We start from the raw sequence: 19,067 nt of genomic DNA on the forward strand, positions 1-19,067 counted from the left end.
GGACAGTCTCGGAGACGCTGAGATGGAGGGAGCTGATGTAGCATCTGGCTTATCTCAACAGACTCTCAAGATCATATGGTTGGGTAAGGAAGGCCGAGCAAGCTTCAGGAGGAGGAGGATGATGATAAATACCATGTTCCGAGCGCTTATCATGGGCCTGGCAGGGTGTTAAACACTTTCACAAACTACCACAGTTAGAATTGCTACTTTTCTATGAGGGTGGGTACTGTTGCCATCCTTGTTTTTAGAATGAGGAAACTGAGGCACGTGGAGGAAAAGTAGCTTCCCCAAGGTGACAGGAAACCAGTAAACAGCAGTGATGGGCCCTGCACCTACACCGACCTGACCCACACAGTGGACTCTGTGAATTCAGCAGGTTTATTTGATCAGTGTGCGGGATGCACGGCTGTGCTGTTGGTGTCGGGGGTGGTAGTGGGCTATGGAGAGGGTCCTGGAAGATGCAGCTGTGGGTCGGTGCCAGGTTTCCCAGTTGCTGGCTGGTGCCAGGCCCTGTGTTCACAGGGTTAGTTCACAGGGCAGTTAGTTTTGAATGATAATTAATAACCTCACAGGATCGTGGCTAAGAGGAAATGAAAGAGTCTAGTGAAGTGCTTGGCATATATCAGGTGCTCGATAGATATTTATGGAATATATTGTTGAATTTGAATTTACCTGCCACCAACACAGTTCATTAACTCATCAAATTAATATTCTTGAGCATGATCCCAGCTGCCGGGCAATGTGCTAGACACACAAATTGCAGTGTTGAGCTGTAAGAGACAAAGTCCCCGTCCTCAGGGAGCCCAGCGAGGGAGAGAACCATTCAATAATCGCACAAGTAAATGTGAAGTGATAACCCCAAGGAGGGCTGCCTGGTCCACGAGGCACTCCTCAAACGCCCTGTGTCTGAGATGGAGCAGGTCCTCTTTCCCTGCCCCTGTTCCTCCTCCAGGAGCCTCCCTCTCCTGGTGACACGACCATTTACTAGCCTCCCCAAGTCAAGCCCTAGGAGTCAGCATGAAGCTTCTCACACCCTGCCCCCCATGCCCCTTCTCACAGTCTGCAGCTCTCCTGTGTCATCCTGCCTGGCCTTCCTCGTATGGCGAAGTAACAAACTTCCACAGTCTGCATTGCTAATTTCCTACAGCAGTGACTTGAGCCATCGTAAAGGGATGAACCAAAAACATCTTCTCTGCAGGCCAGAAATTCCCACCAGTGGAGACCTTTGACTCAGGTCTACATTACAGCAGCCCATACACAGTCATCCGTCGTAGTTTATACCACTCCAAGCAAGGCCTTGTGTTAGGTTCTAGGAAACTGATTCTCTTGGAGGTAGGAAGAGGACACATTTTTGAAAACTTCCCTATCTTGCCCAGGGCAGATCAGCTGGCTGGGGACAAAGAAAAGCTGTGGGTAGGACCTTCAAGATGATGGAGGAGTAAGATGTGGAGATCACCTTCCTCCCCACAAATACATCAAAAATACAACTACATGTGGAACAACTCCTACAGAACACCTACTGAACGCTGGCAGAAGACCTCAGACTCGTAAAAGAAGAAGTAAAACTGGGACTTCCCCTGGTGGTGCAGTGGTTAAGAATCCGCCTGTCAATGCGGGGGACACGGGTTCGATCCCTGGTCAGGGAAGATCCCACATGCCATGGAGCAACTAAGCCCGTGTACCACAGCTACTGAGCCTGCACTCTAGATCCCGTGTGCCACAACTACTGAAGCCTACGCACCTAGAGCCCATGCTTCACAACAACAGAAGCCACCACAATGAGAAGCCCATGCACTGCAATGAAGAGTAGCCCCTGCTTGCTGCAACTAGAGAAAGCCCACAGGCAGCAATGAAGACCCAAGGTAGCCAAAAAAAAAAAAAAAAAGCAAAACTGTCACTATTTGCAGGTGACATGATACTATACATAGAGAATCCTAAACATGCTACCAGAAAACTACTAGAGCTAATCAATGAATTTGGTAGAGTAACAGGATACAAAATTAATGCACAGAAATCTGTTGCATTCCTATACACTAACGATGAAAAGTCTGAAAGAGAAATTAAGGAAACACTCCCATTTACCCTTGCAACAAAAAGAGTAAAATACCTAGGAATAGACCTACGTAAGGAGACCAAAGACCTGTATGCCGAAAACTATAAGACACTGATGAAAGAAATTAAAGATGATACAGACAGATGGAGAGATATACCATGTTCTTGAATTGGAAGAATCAACATTGTGAAAATGACTATACTACCCAAAGCAATCCACAGATGCACTGCATTCCCTATCAAACTACCAGTGGCATTTTTCACAGAACTAAAACAAAAAACTGCACAATTTGTATGGAAACACAAAAGATCCCGAATAGCCAAAGCAATCTTGGGAAAGAAAAACGGAGCTGAAGGAGTCAGGCTCCTGGACTTCAGACTATACTACAAAGCTACAGTAATCAAGACAGTATGGTACTGGTACAAAAACAGAAATATAGATCAGTGGAACAAGATAGAAAGCCCAGATATAAACCCATGCACATATGGTCACCTTATTTTTGATAAAGAAGGCAAAAGTATACAAATGGAGAAAAGACAGCCTCTTCAGTAAGTGGTACTGGGAAAACTGGACAGCCACATGTAAAAGAAGGAATTAGAGTACTCCCTAGCACCATACACAAAAATAAACTCAAAATGGATTAAAGACCTAAATGTAAGGCCAGACACTATCAAACTCTTAGAGGAAAACATAGGCAGAACACTCTATGACATAAATCACAGCAAGATCCTTTTTGACCCGCCTCCTAGAGAAATGGAAATAACAAAAATAAATAAATGGGACATAATGAAACTTAAAAGCTTTTTCACAGCAAAGGAAACCATAAGCAAGATGAAAAAGACAACGCTCAGAATGGGAAAAAATATTTGCAAATGAAGCAACTGACAAAGGATTAATCTCCAAAATATACAAGCAGCTCATGCAGCTCAATATCAAAAAAACAAACAACCCAATCCAAAAATGGGCAAAAGGCCTAAATAGACATTTCTCCAAAGAAGATATACAGATAGCCAACAAACATATGAAAGGACGCTCAACATCACTAATCATTAAAGAAATGCAAATCAAAACTACAATGAGGTATCACCTCACACCGGTCAGAATGGCCATCATCAAAAAATCTACAAACAATAAATGCTGGAGAGGGTGTGGAGAAAAGGGAACCCTCTTGCATTGTTGGTGGGAATGTAAATTGATACAGCCACTATGGAGAACAGTATGGAGGTTCCTTAAAAAACTACAAATAGAACTACCATACGACCCAGCAATCCCACAACTGGGCATATACCCTAAGAAAACCAGAGTTCAAAAAGAGTCATGTACCACAATGTTCATTGCAGCTCTATTTACAATAGCCAGGACATGGAAGCAACCTAAGTGTCCATCATTGGATGAATGGATAAAGAAGATGTGGCACATATATACAATGGAATATTACTCAGCCATAAGAAGAAACGAAACTGAGTTATTTGTAGTGAGGTGAATGGACCTAGAGTCTGTCATACAGAGTGAACTAAGTCAGGAAGAGAAAAACAAATACTGTATGCTAACACATATATATGGAATCTAAAAAAAAAAAAAAAAGGTTCTGAAGAACCTAGGGGCAGGACAGGAATAAAGATGCAGACATAGAGAACGGGCTTGAGGACACGGGGAGGGGGAAGCTGGGACAAAGTGAGAGAGTGGCATGGACATACATACACTACCAAATGTAAAATAGATAGCTAGTGGGGAGCAGCCGCATGGCACAGGGAGATCAGCTTGGTGCTTTGTGACCACCTAGAGGGGTGGGATAGGGAGGGTGGGAGGGAGACGCAAGAGGGAGGAGATATGGGGATGTATGTATATGTATAGCTGATTCACTTTGTTATAAAGCAGAAACTAACACATCATTGTAAAGCAGTTATACACCAATAAAGATGTTAAAAAAATTTAAAAAAAGGAAGACCTGTGAACGTAGGTTTTTTGTTTTTTTGTGTTTTTGCCTTGTAGAGCTGGAAGGAGTACAGTTCTACCTTGCGTGATTTATGTAGGTTTACCTAAATATTTGATTGGCTTTTAGAAATATTCTTCCTGAAGGAAGTCTTAGAGTGTGGCTCTCTACTTGTCACCATGGCCTCCAGTCATGCTCAAACTAATGATCAAAGAATAGAAACCATTCCATCGCCAGGCTGTGCCAGCCACTCAGGGATCATCCACTCCATGCCTGCCCAGGTTGATTCTGTTTCTGAAGAAACTTGAAATTCAGAAGGCTTGTGGCAGTACCGTCACTGGGCAGAAGAGGGCAACAGAACCCCATTTACAGGGCGCATCCATGGTGGGAAGGGAGTCCTCTCGGCTGCAGGATCTCCTATAAGAGTTTTCAGCTTTGTCAGGTACACAAGGCAGTGCTGCTCTTCCCGTTGCACAGGTGAGGAAACTGAGCCTCAGTATTTTCCCCCAAGAGGAGATAGCTGGGAACCCTGGAGACTTTTACATTGCTAGACAAGAGAGAACGATTGGAAGGGTCTTGGGGGTGGGGGATGGGAAGCTGCTTTGGCAGCACTTTATGCAAAATGGAGAGAATGGTAGTTGTCTAGTGCTGCTTCAGTTAGAAAGTGGAAGCATAGGAATATGAACTCAAGGTTTCTGTCTCTAAATCTGGGGCCCCTGACTCTGCAGGGGCTATGTGGATGATCCAGCTCTCCTGGCACTGACAGGTACGGGGATGTATTTCTGCTCACTCACCCGAATTTGACTTCTGCCCTCCTTGTCCCTTGTTCTTAGTTCTACACTAAGTAAATAGGCCAACGCAACGACTCTGAATGTTGCCAGAGAGGCCTTGAATCAAAACCTGAATCTAGACCCTTGGCCTTCCTGGAGGGCAGTGTTATTGAAGAGAAGAGACTAGGCAAGGTCCTCAAGTGTTGTTCTGTATCTCCATGTGCCGCGTTGAATACATGGAAATCTTGGTGGTGGTGGTGGTGACAGTGGTGGCAAGAATAGCCACACGTGCTGAGTTGTGGCTCTGCGTCAGGGGACTGTGTCAAGAACTTTCACTGCGTTATCTCACGGAACCCTCCCAAGGAGCCTGTGAGGCAAGTAATATCATTCTTATTTTACACGTGAGAAAAGTGAGGCCAAAATGGTTAAGTAACTAGCCCAAGTTCACTTGGAAAGTAATTAATCCAGCATCACTTGTGTGCACACCTCCTCACGCACACTCCTACGCTACCGTATGCTGCCCTCCAGGGCTCCTGACATCTGAGGTCGGGCAGCTGAATTCGCAGCGCTATGCAGAAGTTGTCCCAAAGTTCCGTACCCAGAGTGCAGTCTATAATGTTAACAGTGAAGTCATCTACCATTTGTACAGAAATTCCAGTACTTGGAATTGTAATTGTAGCTTCTTGTTACCCCAGAATTTAAGGTTTCCCAGAAGAGCCAGCTTAACGCCGTGGAACACATCACCAAGGTTGTTTTTTCTCCTGGGACTCTAAGGACCAGAGAGCATTCCCGTTGGTTTGGAAAGCTAAGACTTATTAGAAACGTTTAAAACCTTTGAGAAATTACAACTTGTTCCCTTTGTGTTGTATGAGGCAGATCACATGAATTGTGTAGCTTGTCTGACACAACACAACAGACTGCAGTCTGAGTCCATTTATTTGCAGTAAACATTGCTTCTGTAGGTGTTTGACCTACTCAGCAGTCTTTTTTTTTGCTTCACTCTGGTACCTGTTTTGCATCGGGTATAAGGCATTCAACAGGCCCATCTGAAGACAAGCCATCTAAACCAAGCTAAAAAATTCTAACCCTGCAGCGTCCAGCCCCAACCTCAGTCTTCCTGCTTCTCATCTCAAGGGTCTGCTTGGTGGGCGGGAAGGACAGGACAGTGCCGCCTGGTTTGGTAAGCGCTGGCTTCCGTCCCCACCACCTGTGCATCTGAGGATGGAGAGTGAGCGCCACTGGGGTGACCGTTAGTGCTTAGTGCCTGCAACCTTTGGTGCATATCGTGTGAATAAGAAAGACTACCTGATATAGAAACCATCACATCAAAGCCAGTGTTCTGCATTTCATTTTAAAGCCATCCTGCAGCAACCTTAATTTCCACCCGTGCTATTCTGTGTCTCCTGATTTCATCCACACGCTCCTTCTCTTGGTGCGTGACACGTCTGACCCTACAGACCCTCCTATCAGGGACCAGATCTGACTTCTGGCTCCTCTCCAACATCTAATGCCTTGGTGGTGCTCAGGGAATCCCTGAGCACATCACAGTAGGACCCAGACACCTAACATCAAACATACACACCACCGCCGGAAGTACTAAAGCACAACGAAGAGATTTTGTTTCTTAGATAGTCGAGGAGATTCTTTTCTCCAAGGTCATACCTCCATTTATCAACACCATCTGGGAGCTGGGCTGGCAGGAAAGCCCGGAAGAGATAGTCGGCCTTTGGCTGGAATCGCTCTTGCCCTTTGGTTTCTATAAGGTCTGGAGAATGACTTCACTCCTCCCGGTTACCCCAAACACATCTGCACAATATGCAGATGTGAGAGCAAGCACAACTTAGGATGTGTAAGACTACGATTATGAACTAGGATTTCACAAATCAAGCCCAGTAGGAAGATAACCTGGAGAGTCAGTTAACTTGAAATTGAGCCCATGTCTTTGGGGGGGGGCGGTTTGCCAACCCTGCCCCTCGTGGCCCTTCCTGTCATGGAGCGAGCAGGGCCCTGGGGACCAGACCTCTCGCTAGTTACAGAAATCTGGAACAACTGAACATTGGTAGCCAGTCTGATCTCACAGCAGTTGTGTTAGGTCAACAGAGAGTCCTCTTAAACTCTTGAAATAGGACCTCTTTAGGCAGGCTGTAGCCTTCACAACTCCCCCTTTTCCACACGTAGACCCTTTACACCTTGTTCCCCCTGCCTCTGAGGGTGTCATGCCTGAATAGAGCCTTGGGGAAGAGGGTACAGCCCTTCTTTAGCTATCCTCCCTTCTTCCGTCCTTGACTAAGGAAGGCACCAGAAAGGTGAGATGGGTGCTTACTGTGCTGGTCACTCCTGTCCCTTGTCCCATCCACTGTGCCATCTGGAAGGATCCTCAGGAAGTGGCCCCCGTTGCTACAGTAGAGGAGTTTGGGCTTCTTGTAATTCCCTGGAGGCAGATTAAACTTCTCGGTCAGGGCTGCGAAGGTTGTGATTTCCCCTTCAGCCATGGCTGAGCAGCTCCTGGTTATGGCGCTTTCAAGGCTGTAAGAAATTAAACAACCCTGTAGAACGTTCTTCCAGCGAAGGTGCAGCGTGCACTTTCAAGAAGGGAAGGAGAGCCTCAGGGCACAGGCTCCTGGGCGGGTGGTAACCACAGACTGCCCAGGTGCTGTCCACAGTAAACAGGCCTGTGCTGTGGCCAGTGGTTAAGGAAGGATGGTCCCTGGTAGGGGAGGGATTTTCAGGCATGTCGCACTTCCCAATTGGACACAGCTCTGGACCAGGCTGTGTGTTTTTTAGAACATCAAATTTGATCATTTGGCGGAGAGGAAAAAAAATAATGTTTTGGTTCCTCCTTCTGATCCACACACATCCTCAAATTAAACGCCGAAGTTGCACTAAAATAACACTCAGGGTCTGGCTGAAACCCGCAAATGCCGAGAGGCCAGCACTGAGGTTGTGCCCTCCACCCTCCCACTGTTTTGGCCAGGTGCTGAGGCCCTTGTATGGAGATAGCCCCGGGAGCTTGGGCATGGGAGACCCATGGGGAAGGCGGGGGCGGGGTAGGTGGCGGTGAGGGGCATTTCCGAGGCAGCCAACAGTTAATTTGTAAAGGACAGTTCTGGGTTTACTGGTGGGAACAGAACCAGAGCTGGAGAAGAAGGCACGTGGAGGTGTTGTGTTTGTTTTTTTTTTTTTGCGGTACGCAGACCTCTCACTGCTGTGGCCTCTCCCGTTGCGGAGCACAGGCTCCGGACGCGCAGGCTCAGCGGCCATGGCTCACGGGCCCAGCCGCTCCGCGGCATGTGGGATCCTCCCGCACCGGGGCACGAACCTGTGTCCCCTGCATCGGCAGGAGAACTCTCAACCACTGCGCCACCCGGGAAGCCCCCATCAGTGGGGTTTGTTAAATGGCAGTCACTGCCAAAGGACATTTTATGGGGTGGAGCATTTTGAGGGTTCTGCTAGCAATTGCCTGGGTCCACAGCTTCCTGTATATCGTCAGATCACACAGGGAAGACGGTAGTCTGTTCCTAGGACTAAGGCCATCTTCCTCCTAATTATTTTCTAATGAGACATACTTACTGTTGACACAGAAACCACCATACTGCCTATTATCATCCTCTAATGTTGTATATACCCACTATATACAAATTTATATTTTTAGTGTGAAAATGCATCCGTGACACCGCTGAGGACTAAAAAGCAAAGCCAATAAACGTTAGTATTTTAAAATATCTACTTACCCCACCATTTAGGAGAATGAATTGGTGCTGACTACAAGGACGGTACAAGAAAGAGGTGAAGAGGAGACTTGGAAACCAACATGAGAACTTCATCTTACAACAGCGAGTAGGTGCTCATTGTACACGTTGATTATCAAGTGGCCTTATCATAATAATGATCATCATTAACATATTGTGGGCTGCAAGTTAACTCCTGTCCTCCTCACCATAATTCTTGGAGGCAGATGCTAATGTTATCCTCATGTTTTTATGAAGTGAAACCAAAGCTTACAGCTGCTCAGTGGCCTGTCCGAGGTCAACAGCTAGTAAGTGAGCCTCAAAAGGGGTCTGTTGAAAGAAAGCCCTAACTTGCCTTTAATAGCCATGACAAGGTGAAGTGACTTTACTGGGACCGCAGTAGTAGTATTAGAAGTGGGGATTTTACCCATTGCCTGGCACATACATCTGCCCCCACGACCTGATCATTCATTAAGTTACTCATCTGTGACCCAGGTATTGGCTGTCACCACCCACAGCCTCTGCTTTTGCCCCCGTGCATCTCTTCATTTCCCAGAGAACCCAAGTCACCAGGTGTTAGGAGCCCTGTGAATTTGACGGAAGGCCAGCCAGCCTCCTGCATTTCTCACACTCCCATCCACGCATCCCTGGAGCGGCCTCACGGAGCTGCTCGCATAGAAGGTGATTCCATCAGAAATCAAGGGAGCAATCTGGGTGCTTTGTCCCGGTGACTTCGGAATTAGGGCTCATGTTGGAAGCCTCCATGTGTTTCTTCTGCTCTAGGCATTTTAATGTGTCTAGTACATCTCTCCCAGTCTACAGCCACAAGGGCTGTGGTTTGAAGTCCCTCCAAGGACCCCCAAAGAGAGTTTTGCATACACCATATAAACTATCTTTAAAGTCAGACCACTCCAAATATCCCCTTCACATATGGTGAAACTCTGTCCGGCCCTTTTCACATAGTCCAATAACATGGAAAATTAATTTCATATACATCAGTTTCATAGGGCAGACTGCAGAGTTCACCTTGCACAGCACTTTGCATTTCCTTCCCAAACCCTCACTCTCTCTTCCCAAACCCTCTCTTTACCCACAAGCCTCTGAGTCTCTGTGCCCACCTCTGTCTCTCACACTCTCTCTCATTGTCTCTGTACTCAGTCCTTTTCCGTCCCAGCCTTTCAATCTTCCTCTCCCTCCGCTTCCTCCTCCGCTCCGTTCTGGATCCCCTCAATGTAAAGCAGTTTAGTGCTTCCAAACATGGGCATCTTCACCCATCTCCTCTCATTAGCATACAACAATGATCCTTCTTCCTTAAATTACAGCTAAGAGATAATCCATATTTTTTGTTCCATCAGGTTTTTTTTGTTTGTTTTCAAGCACTTACTGAGTACTTAATTTGGTATAGGAGAAAATAATCATATACTAGTGGTGGCCATTACACTGTACAAAGAGCCATTTGTGTTGTCCATCTTCGATGGGCAGAATTTTGTTTCTTGCCGTCCCTGGATTTTCTCAAATGGAGGTCCCCATTAGCCCTGGTTGTGCAGTAATTGCGTGGTGAGGACAGCCTCCCTTCTAGATCCAGCCCCCGTGGGGAGTCTCCATTAAGTTGGTTTCTACGTGTTGCGTATGGATTTGGCTCTTCCCATTTCCATTCTTTCTTCCATCCCACTGGGATGCAGGGAACAGATGCACTGGCCGAGGTTGGAGGCATCAGTTCTGTCCAAGAATTATACTGACGCTCACATTCATGTGTGTGTAAACCATGAAGCTAAAGGCCTTCTGTCAGAGGCCGGCGGGCATCCCCTCCCCCTTGATTGTATTGCAGCCTGGGGTTATACAAGCCCATGCCTCTGATCTCTGCCTGCTCCCCCCAGTAAGAGGGACAGTGATGGTGTGGCTGCACTGACTTCAGATTTCTCCCGTCGCCCTTAAGTTCAGATCCGTACCTGAAACCTGAAGGTGACTTGCTGATGCCTGAAAGTAAGCCTTGTGTCAATGTGAATTCGATAGACTGTATCAGTGGGATTACGAATCGGCCAAAACATACAAAAAAATGAAACCTCTTTTTGTTGGTGGAGGGAACTGCAGAGGCACAGAATTCCCCTCCCCCCGTTTTGCTTTATTTACAATTTACCTATATTTTTAGCAGTGGTTGGTCCAGAGTTCCCTGCCAATCTAGTATTGTTAATTAAAGGATAGGAATGAAGGAAGTATATGACGTGATAAAACCATTAGGCAGCAGCCTTACCAGGTCCTTGGGGATTTTCACAAATTGCTCTAACAAATGAATCCATTAACTGTGTGAAATCAGGCATTGAGCATACTGTATAAGCCCTGCTTGTGGTTAGTATTATCTTTTTGTTGGCTGTCGGGGGAAGGGGTTATCTGTGTGTGTGTTGGGAGATGGAAAAGACCAAGCCCAATGGACTCCATGTCATCGTGGTGTGCTAAGCCCTGCCCTCTGAGATTTGGGGCCCTGGGGAGATTTTTCTGGACTTACCAGTGACACTAAAGTGAGGGGAACACCAGGCCTATTGGACCGTCCATGTTAAGCCTGATATATTTTGTTAGCTGTAGCCTCTGGAAGAGATCCTGAACTCTGACACATGGACAGGATGTTAAGTATACGCTCTCATGCAGGAATACAAGAGTCACTTTACAGTGTGGGAGAGTGAGCAACACTGTACAGCCCCAGCTGCACACAGATTGGCTCTGGGAGCCTGGGCAAGTCATTTGTTCCTTCCGAGATGTTTCCTCTAATCATCCCCACCCTGCCTACCTCAGAGTTGTCTGAAGGGTTAACTGGGCACAGTATTCATAACACTACTTGGAAAGTTTACAACTGTGACCTGACCTCTAGGAGATACAAGTAAGTGGTTTTGTTGAACTGGTTGAATCCTGATATGTTCTAGGTCAGCTGCGATTGAATGCTTAATTTAAAATAATTTTTTCAGTTGGTATGGAAATGGAGTTTTTCCTTCCCTCTCATATGTGGCAGAAATTAGCTAAGCACCTCCTCCCTCGTCATTTAAGCCACAAACATAGTAGAGGAGATGGAGGAGGCAAAGGTAAGCCATCATTATGTAAGAGAGAATCCAGGTCACTGTTTCAGACTCAGTTCTCAGCTTATCAACAGTTATCGAAGGAATGTTTGTGAAGCTTGCTGTTTCTAGGACACGTTAGTGTTCAGTTTGGCCCTGGTGACTAGGTCAGAAGGGAAGACGTGGTTCTAAGAATCAAAGGAAGGCAAACAGTGATGTTTATTTTTTTAATTTTGTTTTTAACTCCTGTCACTGCTTAAGCAATGCAGAATACCCATGAAGGAGGATATTTTGCAAAGTATATTAAGCCACTGAAGGTAGATGTGTAGGCATCCGTTAAGGTGATAATTGGGTATGTGTCCTCAAACCCAGCATATGTAAAACAGATCTCACCTTTGGTCTCAAATGTGCCCTAAGTCCTTGATCCTGTATCTTTGAATGGAATCACCCAAAAGCCTTAACTCTGCCTTAGAGATATTAATTAACCTTAGAATTTGATAAGTCAAGTATGCATGTTTAAACGTTAAGGGTAACTACTAAAAGAAAAGAAATAAAATGCATTAATTCCAGTCAGCAACTGGTAGGGATAAGGGAAAAGAGGTGAATAAATAAAATTGTACTTATCCAAAGGAATCTAGAAAAAAGAGAAAAATAATAGAAATGTTTTTAAAAATTGCTCATAATTACGTGGCAGAAATAAATTCAAATACATTTATAATCACAATAAATGTAAATGGGCTAAATTTACTAGCTACTGGATTTTTAAAAAATCCATCTACACTCTGACTACAAGAGACACATTTAAAACATGAGGACACAGAAAGGTTAAAAGCAAAAGAATGAAAAACAGACACACACACACACACACAAAACTAGACACCAGATGTTAACAAAAAACTAAAAGTTGGTATGGCAATATTAATATCATATAAAGTAGGTCTAAGACAAAAAGAATGATCAAGAATAAAAGGGATCACTGCATAATGGAGAGTGGATCAGTTCAACAGAAAGATATAAAAATTCTAAACGTGTATACTTAATGACATAGCCTCAAAATATATAAAGCGAAAATTGACAAATACGTAAAGAGAAGTTGTTGACCAATTCACAATGACGGTGGGGGATTTTAACACATTTCTGTCATAAATGAGGGAGCAAACAGACAAGAAAATATTAAGGATGTGGAAGATCGAAATACACAATTAACATGTTTAATGGAATGCACCATGTAAGAGAACCCTGCACCCCACAATTAGTCAACACCGTTCTTCCCAAGGACACATGGAGCATTTACGGAAATTGACCATGTACAAGGTCATAAGGCAAGACTCAGCACAAATAGAAATCAATTTGTTGAGACTATTCTTTGATTAGAGTAGAAATCACTCCCACCCATCTCACTGGTGACAAAGCCCTTTCATCTGTCCCTCTTTAATGTCTCCTAGCATCACCCTCCCTACTCCATTCTCACTGTGCTGCCTGAGTGCAGGTGCAACACCTTCTCTCACCTGGGCTGCTGAGGCAGGCGGCAGCGGCCTCTCTTCTCCAGCACTGCTCTCTTCCAGTCCACTTTCCACCCTGCTGCCAGGGACCCTTCTAACATGTGAAAATGAGTATCCCTCTCCTGCTGAAGATCTTTGACTGTGTCAGTGGGTTCCCTGCTGCCGTCAGGATAAAACCCAGACCCCACCATGACCTGTAAGGCTTTCCTCATCTGGTCTCCACCTAACCTTGTTGCCTTTTCTCTTATTGGCCTGCTCTTCTTGGAGTCTCCCCATACCCTCACACTCACCCAGCCATGTTCTCTCTCTCCCCCTTCCTCCACCCTTCCACCGTTGCCTTTCTAAGTCATACTCATCCTTCAGAAATTCGTCTCAGATATTTCTTCCTCCAGGAAGCCTGCTTGGACACATCCCCAGCCCTGACATCCCTACTCTTCCTCCATTCCACACACACCAGTTCAGATTAGTTGATTCCCTAATGCTCCCATAGCAGCATTCCATTTACTCTGTCACAGCACTGGGTGTAATGGCTGTGCATATGCCCTGCTTAATGCCTTCATTGTTTTCCCATTGCTCTGGGATAAAGACTAAGGCCAGAACAAGGCCTGTGGGGCTCTGGGAGGACCAGCCCTGGCCTCTTCCTCTGCCTCATTCCTCATCTCTCCAAACTAGCCTTCCACTTCCTTGAAACCATGCATTCCCGCCTGCCTGAGGACCTTTACCTACTCTGTTCCCTCTCTGGAGCGCTGTTCCTTGCCTCCTCCTCTTTACCCCACTCACCTGGTCAACTCCTACTTTTTCTTGAAGTCTTAGTTCAGTTGTCAGTTCCTCAAGGAAGCCTTACCTGACTTCCCTTAATTGGATCAGATTCCTCTAGTTCGCAGGGGACCATCTAACATTTCTTCAGAGCTCTTACTTCAGTTTCTAATTACACCTTCATTCTTGTGATTATTTAATTCATGTCTCTCTTCATGACTGAGCTGTCAGCTCCATGACAGAACAAACCAATCTGCCTTGTTCACCATGGTCTCCTAGTACCTGGTAAAATGCCTGGCACTGAATGGGCATTTGATAGACATTTGTTGGAAGCGTGAATAAATATAATTAAACTGTATTTGCTTGACTATCTTCTTCATTAGTCTCTGAGGCCCTGAACAGACGCTGTGCTTTTCTTTCTAGACCCAGCCCTTAGCAGGTGGCTGCACATCATTAGTGCCTTGTGCACGTTTGTTGATCGAATACCAGGCCAATCCCTTCTCGGGAGACTCTCATGGAAACATATTATCAGGACACCTAATTAGAAGGTGATGTCCTACAGGTATTAACAGAGTAGGTAAGCCGAGAGCACACATGTATTTTAATTGGGTTCAAATTAGGGCTGGAATATCCTACCCTGGGTTAAAAGCAGGGCCAAACCTGGTTCCCATCTTGTAGAAGATACTTCCTTCCTTCTTCAAAGGAAATATTAAGGAAATAAAGGATCTAAAGGAAGGAGTCAGACCCTTTGGTCTCAAGTCTGACCTCCTTATCTGACGAAGAGAAAGTTGGTAGGGTCTGGAAAAAAGTTCCAGGTGTTGTTATTTCTGCCAGGGAGTGTCAGGTTGGCAGGGACCCACTTCATTCCTCTGGTGAGGAAAGGGAGTGTGTTCTTCTTTCTTTTCTTACTGCTCCACCCTTGGTGATCTGCACCAGGTCTGAGGAAGGAATGGAGTCATGGCTGACTGGCTTGGGCTATCACTTCCTAAGGCAGTTCTGTTCCATGAGCTGAAATCTCATCTTGCAAAGTTAGCAGTAAACTATGGACATGGCCGGGGGATGGACTTGACAGTGGTGTGTAGGAGATGGCTCCTACAAGTTTGGGAAAGCCAATTATTAAATATTCATGAATTTTGCGAGCCAGTTGTTGAACCATTAGTGGCTTGAAATTGGCCCCAGTGAGAGTATTTATACCACAGAGAGTGGCAAATGCTTTAAGTCAAGGCTTTTTTTTTTTCTTTCTCTCTCTATTCTTCCTTTTCTCTGCCTCCCTCCTTCCCTCCCTCCCTCCCTCCCTTCCTTCCTTCTTTTTTCCTCTGACTGCTAAACTCAGGTTGGAGTCCTGGCTGGACACTCACTAGCAAATTCCTCAGAGCCTCAGTTTCCTCATCTCCAGAATGGGGCCCCAAAACTGTAGCTATTGCACAGAGTTCCATAAGTCTTAAAAGATAATGCATGCAAAGTGCTGAAGCCAGCACTTGGAAACTTGTAAGCATTCAATAGACGTTAGCTTGATTTTATCAGCCTCTGTATATCTTATTGTTTAGTTTTGCCAGTCATCCGTGCTATTGACTTAGGACTGAACAAACGTGATTTTTAACATTTAGTGATCTTTTAGCAATATTTGAAAATACCATTTTCTAAGTGATAGGGTAGAATTCTTCCTTATCCCTGATGTACAGTGAAGCTCTCTTCTCATTTGCTTAGGTGCTCTGATACACTAGTGACCAGTTCTCAGTATATTTCTTGGGTTTGTGTGTGTTACTGTCCAGGATGACAGAGAACCTATGGGGTCAGTAGTCTTCGTTTCCTGTTCTTTAATTTAGGATCCTTCTAATCCTTAAAAATCCCAAAGTCACTGAGAATAAACTATTCCCTGGCTTCCAGAATCAGGTATTATATCAGGGAGATCAAGATGTCATACTTGGGCTTCCCTGATGACACAGTGGTTAAGAATCTGCCTGCCAATGCAGGGGACACGGGTTTGAGCCCTGGTCTGGGAAGATCCCACATGCTGAGGAGCAACTAAGCCCGTGCATCACAACTACTGAGCCTGCGCTCTAGAGCCCACGAGCCACAACTGCTGAGCCCGCGTGCCACAACTACTGAAGCCCACGCACCTAGAGCCCGTGCTCCGCAACAAGAGAAGCCACCGCAATGAGAAGCCCGCGCACTGCAACGAAGAGTAACCCCCGCTCGCCGCAACTAGAGAAAGCCCGTGCGCAGCAACGGAGACCCAACGCAGCCAATAAATAAATAAATTTATATTAAAAGAAAAAGATGTTATACTCTGGTTGACAACTTCTGCTCAGCGCCTGCCAGGAGCAGGACGCTGCAGATGTCCTGGAAATTTACAAAAGAAAAGAAGGGGAAAAAAGAAAAAGAAAAAGAAAGGCCTGAAATCCCTAATCTGTAATTCTGAAATGCAGAAGACTCTGAAAACCAGAAGTCCTTTCATAACTCAAATGTGGCAAAACCTGACCCAAACTGTCCTGAGACTATTTAAAGTCTTTATTTATTCTACTTCGTGTTAATATTCATATAATCTGGTTCAAAGGTACTGACATGCTTGATTATAGGCTATTAGACCAGCGTCTACTGGAGTTGTTCCGTAATATACAGTATACATACCATACCACCTTTCTAAAATCCCCCAAATTCTGGATTCTGAAACACATCTAGCCCCAAGTCTTTTCAAATAAGGGATTCTGGACCTGTAGTAGAAATCACAGTGTCTGCCTTTAAGGAGTTTACAGTTTGGCCCATACCAGAGTCATCAAGCTGTGCTTCGGATAAAAGGGGCATAGATGCTTAGACAGGGTGTAGCCGACAGGAAGTAGGAGGATGTTCATCTAATTGGGCTGTGTCACCCAACTGCTCAATCCCAGCCTTAGCTCTCATACTCCTCAATGAAGAGTAGAAAATCTGAGTAGACATATACGTTCTGAAGACTCTCCTCCAATATCCTTCATTCCTTCCCTGATTATGGGTCTTTAATTCTCTGCAGTCTGGCTTATCCACCCCTAAAACACTTCGCCCATAGAGCCTCTTTTAGTTGGAGGTCAGGAATTCTTTTAAGCGCTTAGAGAAAACAGCCTCCATTCGAGAGGAAAAACAGAGCGCTCCCTGGTGCAGCGGTGTGCTCTGCGGGCCCCAGTTCTGTTTGAACTTTAATGGTACACCCCGGACCAGAGCATCCTGCACGCACTTAGTCATCCTGAAGACCTGCACACATCTTCAACGGAAATATCCTTCCTGCAGACGGACGCTTTAAAGCCCTGGGGCTTCGAGTCAAATGCAAAGTGATTCTGCAGGGGCTCTGGCAGCCCTCGCCCCCTTAGTCTAGCATTCTCTTATTGATGTGTCTCCAAAAATCTTTTGAATCTGTTGTGCAAGTTACAGTCTCCAGAACCAGCCCAGGAAGGACATTCCTTTCTTGAAATCAGCAGACCTTCCAGCTCATAGAAAGAGAGTCTGTTTGCTGAGTCTTTTTTTTTTCTTCTCTCCTGACCCAGAAAATTTGGCTTCTCCAAACTCAGTCTTTTGAAGCATGTGTTTGTTATCTCTTTGGAAATACTGAGGGCTTGCCCTACCATATGTTTCCCAATAGCCTCCTATGGGCATACCCATAAATAAAAAAATGTGTCCATAAATAATAAAATAGTGACCTTTTCTCGAGCATTTACTGTGTACCAGGTATTGTCTTAAGTACTTTACATACATTATTTTTCTTTTTTTAATTTAGTAACTTTACTGGAGTATAATTGCTTTACAATGTTGTGTTAATTTCTGCTGTATGACGAAGTGAATCAGCTATACATATGCATATATCCCCATATCCCCTCCCTCTTGCGCCTCCCTCCCTCCCACCCTCCCTATCCCACCCCTCTAGGTGGTCACAAAGCATCGAGCTGATCTCTCTGTGTTACATACATTATTATTATTATTATTTTTTTTTGCTGTACGTGGACCTCTCACTGTCGTGGCCTCTCCCGTTGCGGAGCACAGGCTCCGGACGCGCAGGCTCAGCGGCCATGGCTTACGGGCCCAGCCGCTCCGCGGCATGTGGGATCTTCCCGGACCGGGGCACGAACCCATGTCCCCTGCATCGGCAGGTGGACTCTCAACCACTGTGCCACCAGGGAAGCCCCCGTCTTGGCTTTTGTCACGGCAGGGTCATTTGCCTTTGCTTTTAAAGGGGCTGGGGTGAGGCCAGAGGCTACTGGGTAAACTGAGTAAAAGATCTTCCTTCTTGACTGGGTTGGAAAGGCCATGAAAAAGGGAAGTTCTCATAGACACGGCTTTTGGTTTCTCCTGCGTCTTTAACTACTTGCACGACCAGGCAAGTCATTTAATCTCTCCGATCTTCATCTGTAAAAGGAAGCTGTTACGAGGACCGATCCCATCTTGGGGCCGTGAGGCCTGGGAAGGGCCTTGCAATGTAGTGAGTGCTTTGGAAATAAAAGGTATCATGAGTGTAATTAATAAGAGCCTATGTTTTAGCGTGTTGATTATTTACATTTTTTTAACACTTGGGGTTTCACAAAGCATTTTATACGAGTAAACAAGCATCTTGGGGTGTCTGTTGTATAGACTCTGCGTTAGGTACTTGATAATCATTTCGTATTTGCTCTTTCTGCTGTTATACCGGCTGGATGAATGGCTCTCCTTTTTCTTTAGCCAAGAGAACCGGGTCGCCCAGAGGCTGACGGCTTATCAAAGCAAATCTGTGGCTTAGCCAAGAATAAAACCCTCAGTCCCAAGACATCAGTTTATCCTGCTGCGTCTCCATGGGGCAGCCTCGTTTCCAAGGGCCCCATGCTCACTCAAAACATTCAAAAATAAAAAAGACAGAACTCCCATTTCTGCCAGAGAGAGATATCCAAGCATCTCTGGAAAAAGACTTAGCAGTCCTGGCGTGCGGTTTTGTGTTGTAAGGTGCTTGGATACGAAAGAGGAACTGTAAACCCCATGGAACTCGTTTCACATGTCAGAGTCTATTCTGGATCTTGAAAGCGGGCCACGGAGGCCCCAGCTGTGCCCCAAGAGCTACATTCCTGCAGAGGCGTCCAGCACCATTGCAGGAAGTGGGCGGGGGGCCCAGGATTCCCAAAGGGACCCAGTGGGTGTCACAGCCCAAGGGCAGGAAGAAAAGAATCCCCCACCCCAGCGCCAGCCTTCCAGGGCCTAGTTTTTGCAGAGCCTGCATCAGGACATATAAAACTTGTTTCCTTCTGCATTATTTCTTTTTAAGGACTTTGGCTATTTTTAGAGGTTCCTT

General features: G+C 45.6%; 1 protein-coding gene across 3 annotated transcripts in view; it reads right to left on the reverse strand.

Moving 5' to 3' along the window:
* Positions 1 to 19,067, reverse strand: part of FGF1 (fibroblast growth factor 1) — a 102,442-nt gene that overhangs the window by 16,243 nt on the left and 67,132 nt on the right. For all 3 annotated transcript variants that reach the window (XM_067732117.1, XM_067732116.1, XM_067732115.1), the window contains one exon: positions 7,080 to 7,282. In XM_067732117.1, the coding sequence (XP_067588218.1) occupies positions 7,080 to 7,248 (169 nt within the window). In that variant the 5' untranslated portion in view covers positions 7,249 to 7,282. The remainder of the gene's footprint in view (positions 1 to 7,079; positions 7,283 to 19,067) is intronic.

The sequence above is a fragment of the Pseudorca crassidens genome, chromosome 3 (genome assembly GCF_039906515.1).
Source record: "Pseudorca crassidens isolate mPseCra1 chromosome 3, mPseCra1.hap1, whole genome shotgun sequence".
In the NCBI taxonomy this organism is placed as follows: domain Eukaryota; kingdom Metazoa; phylum Chordata; class Mammalia; order Artiodactyla; family Delphinidae; genus Pseudorca; species Pseudorca crassidens.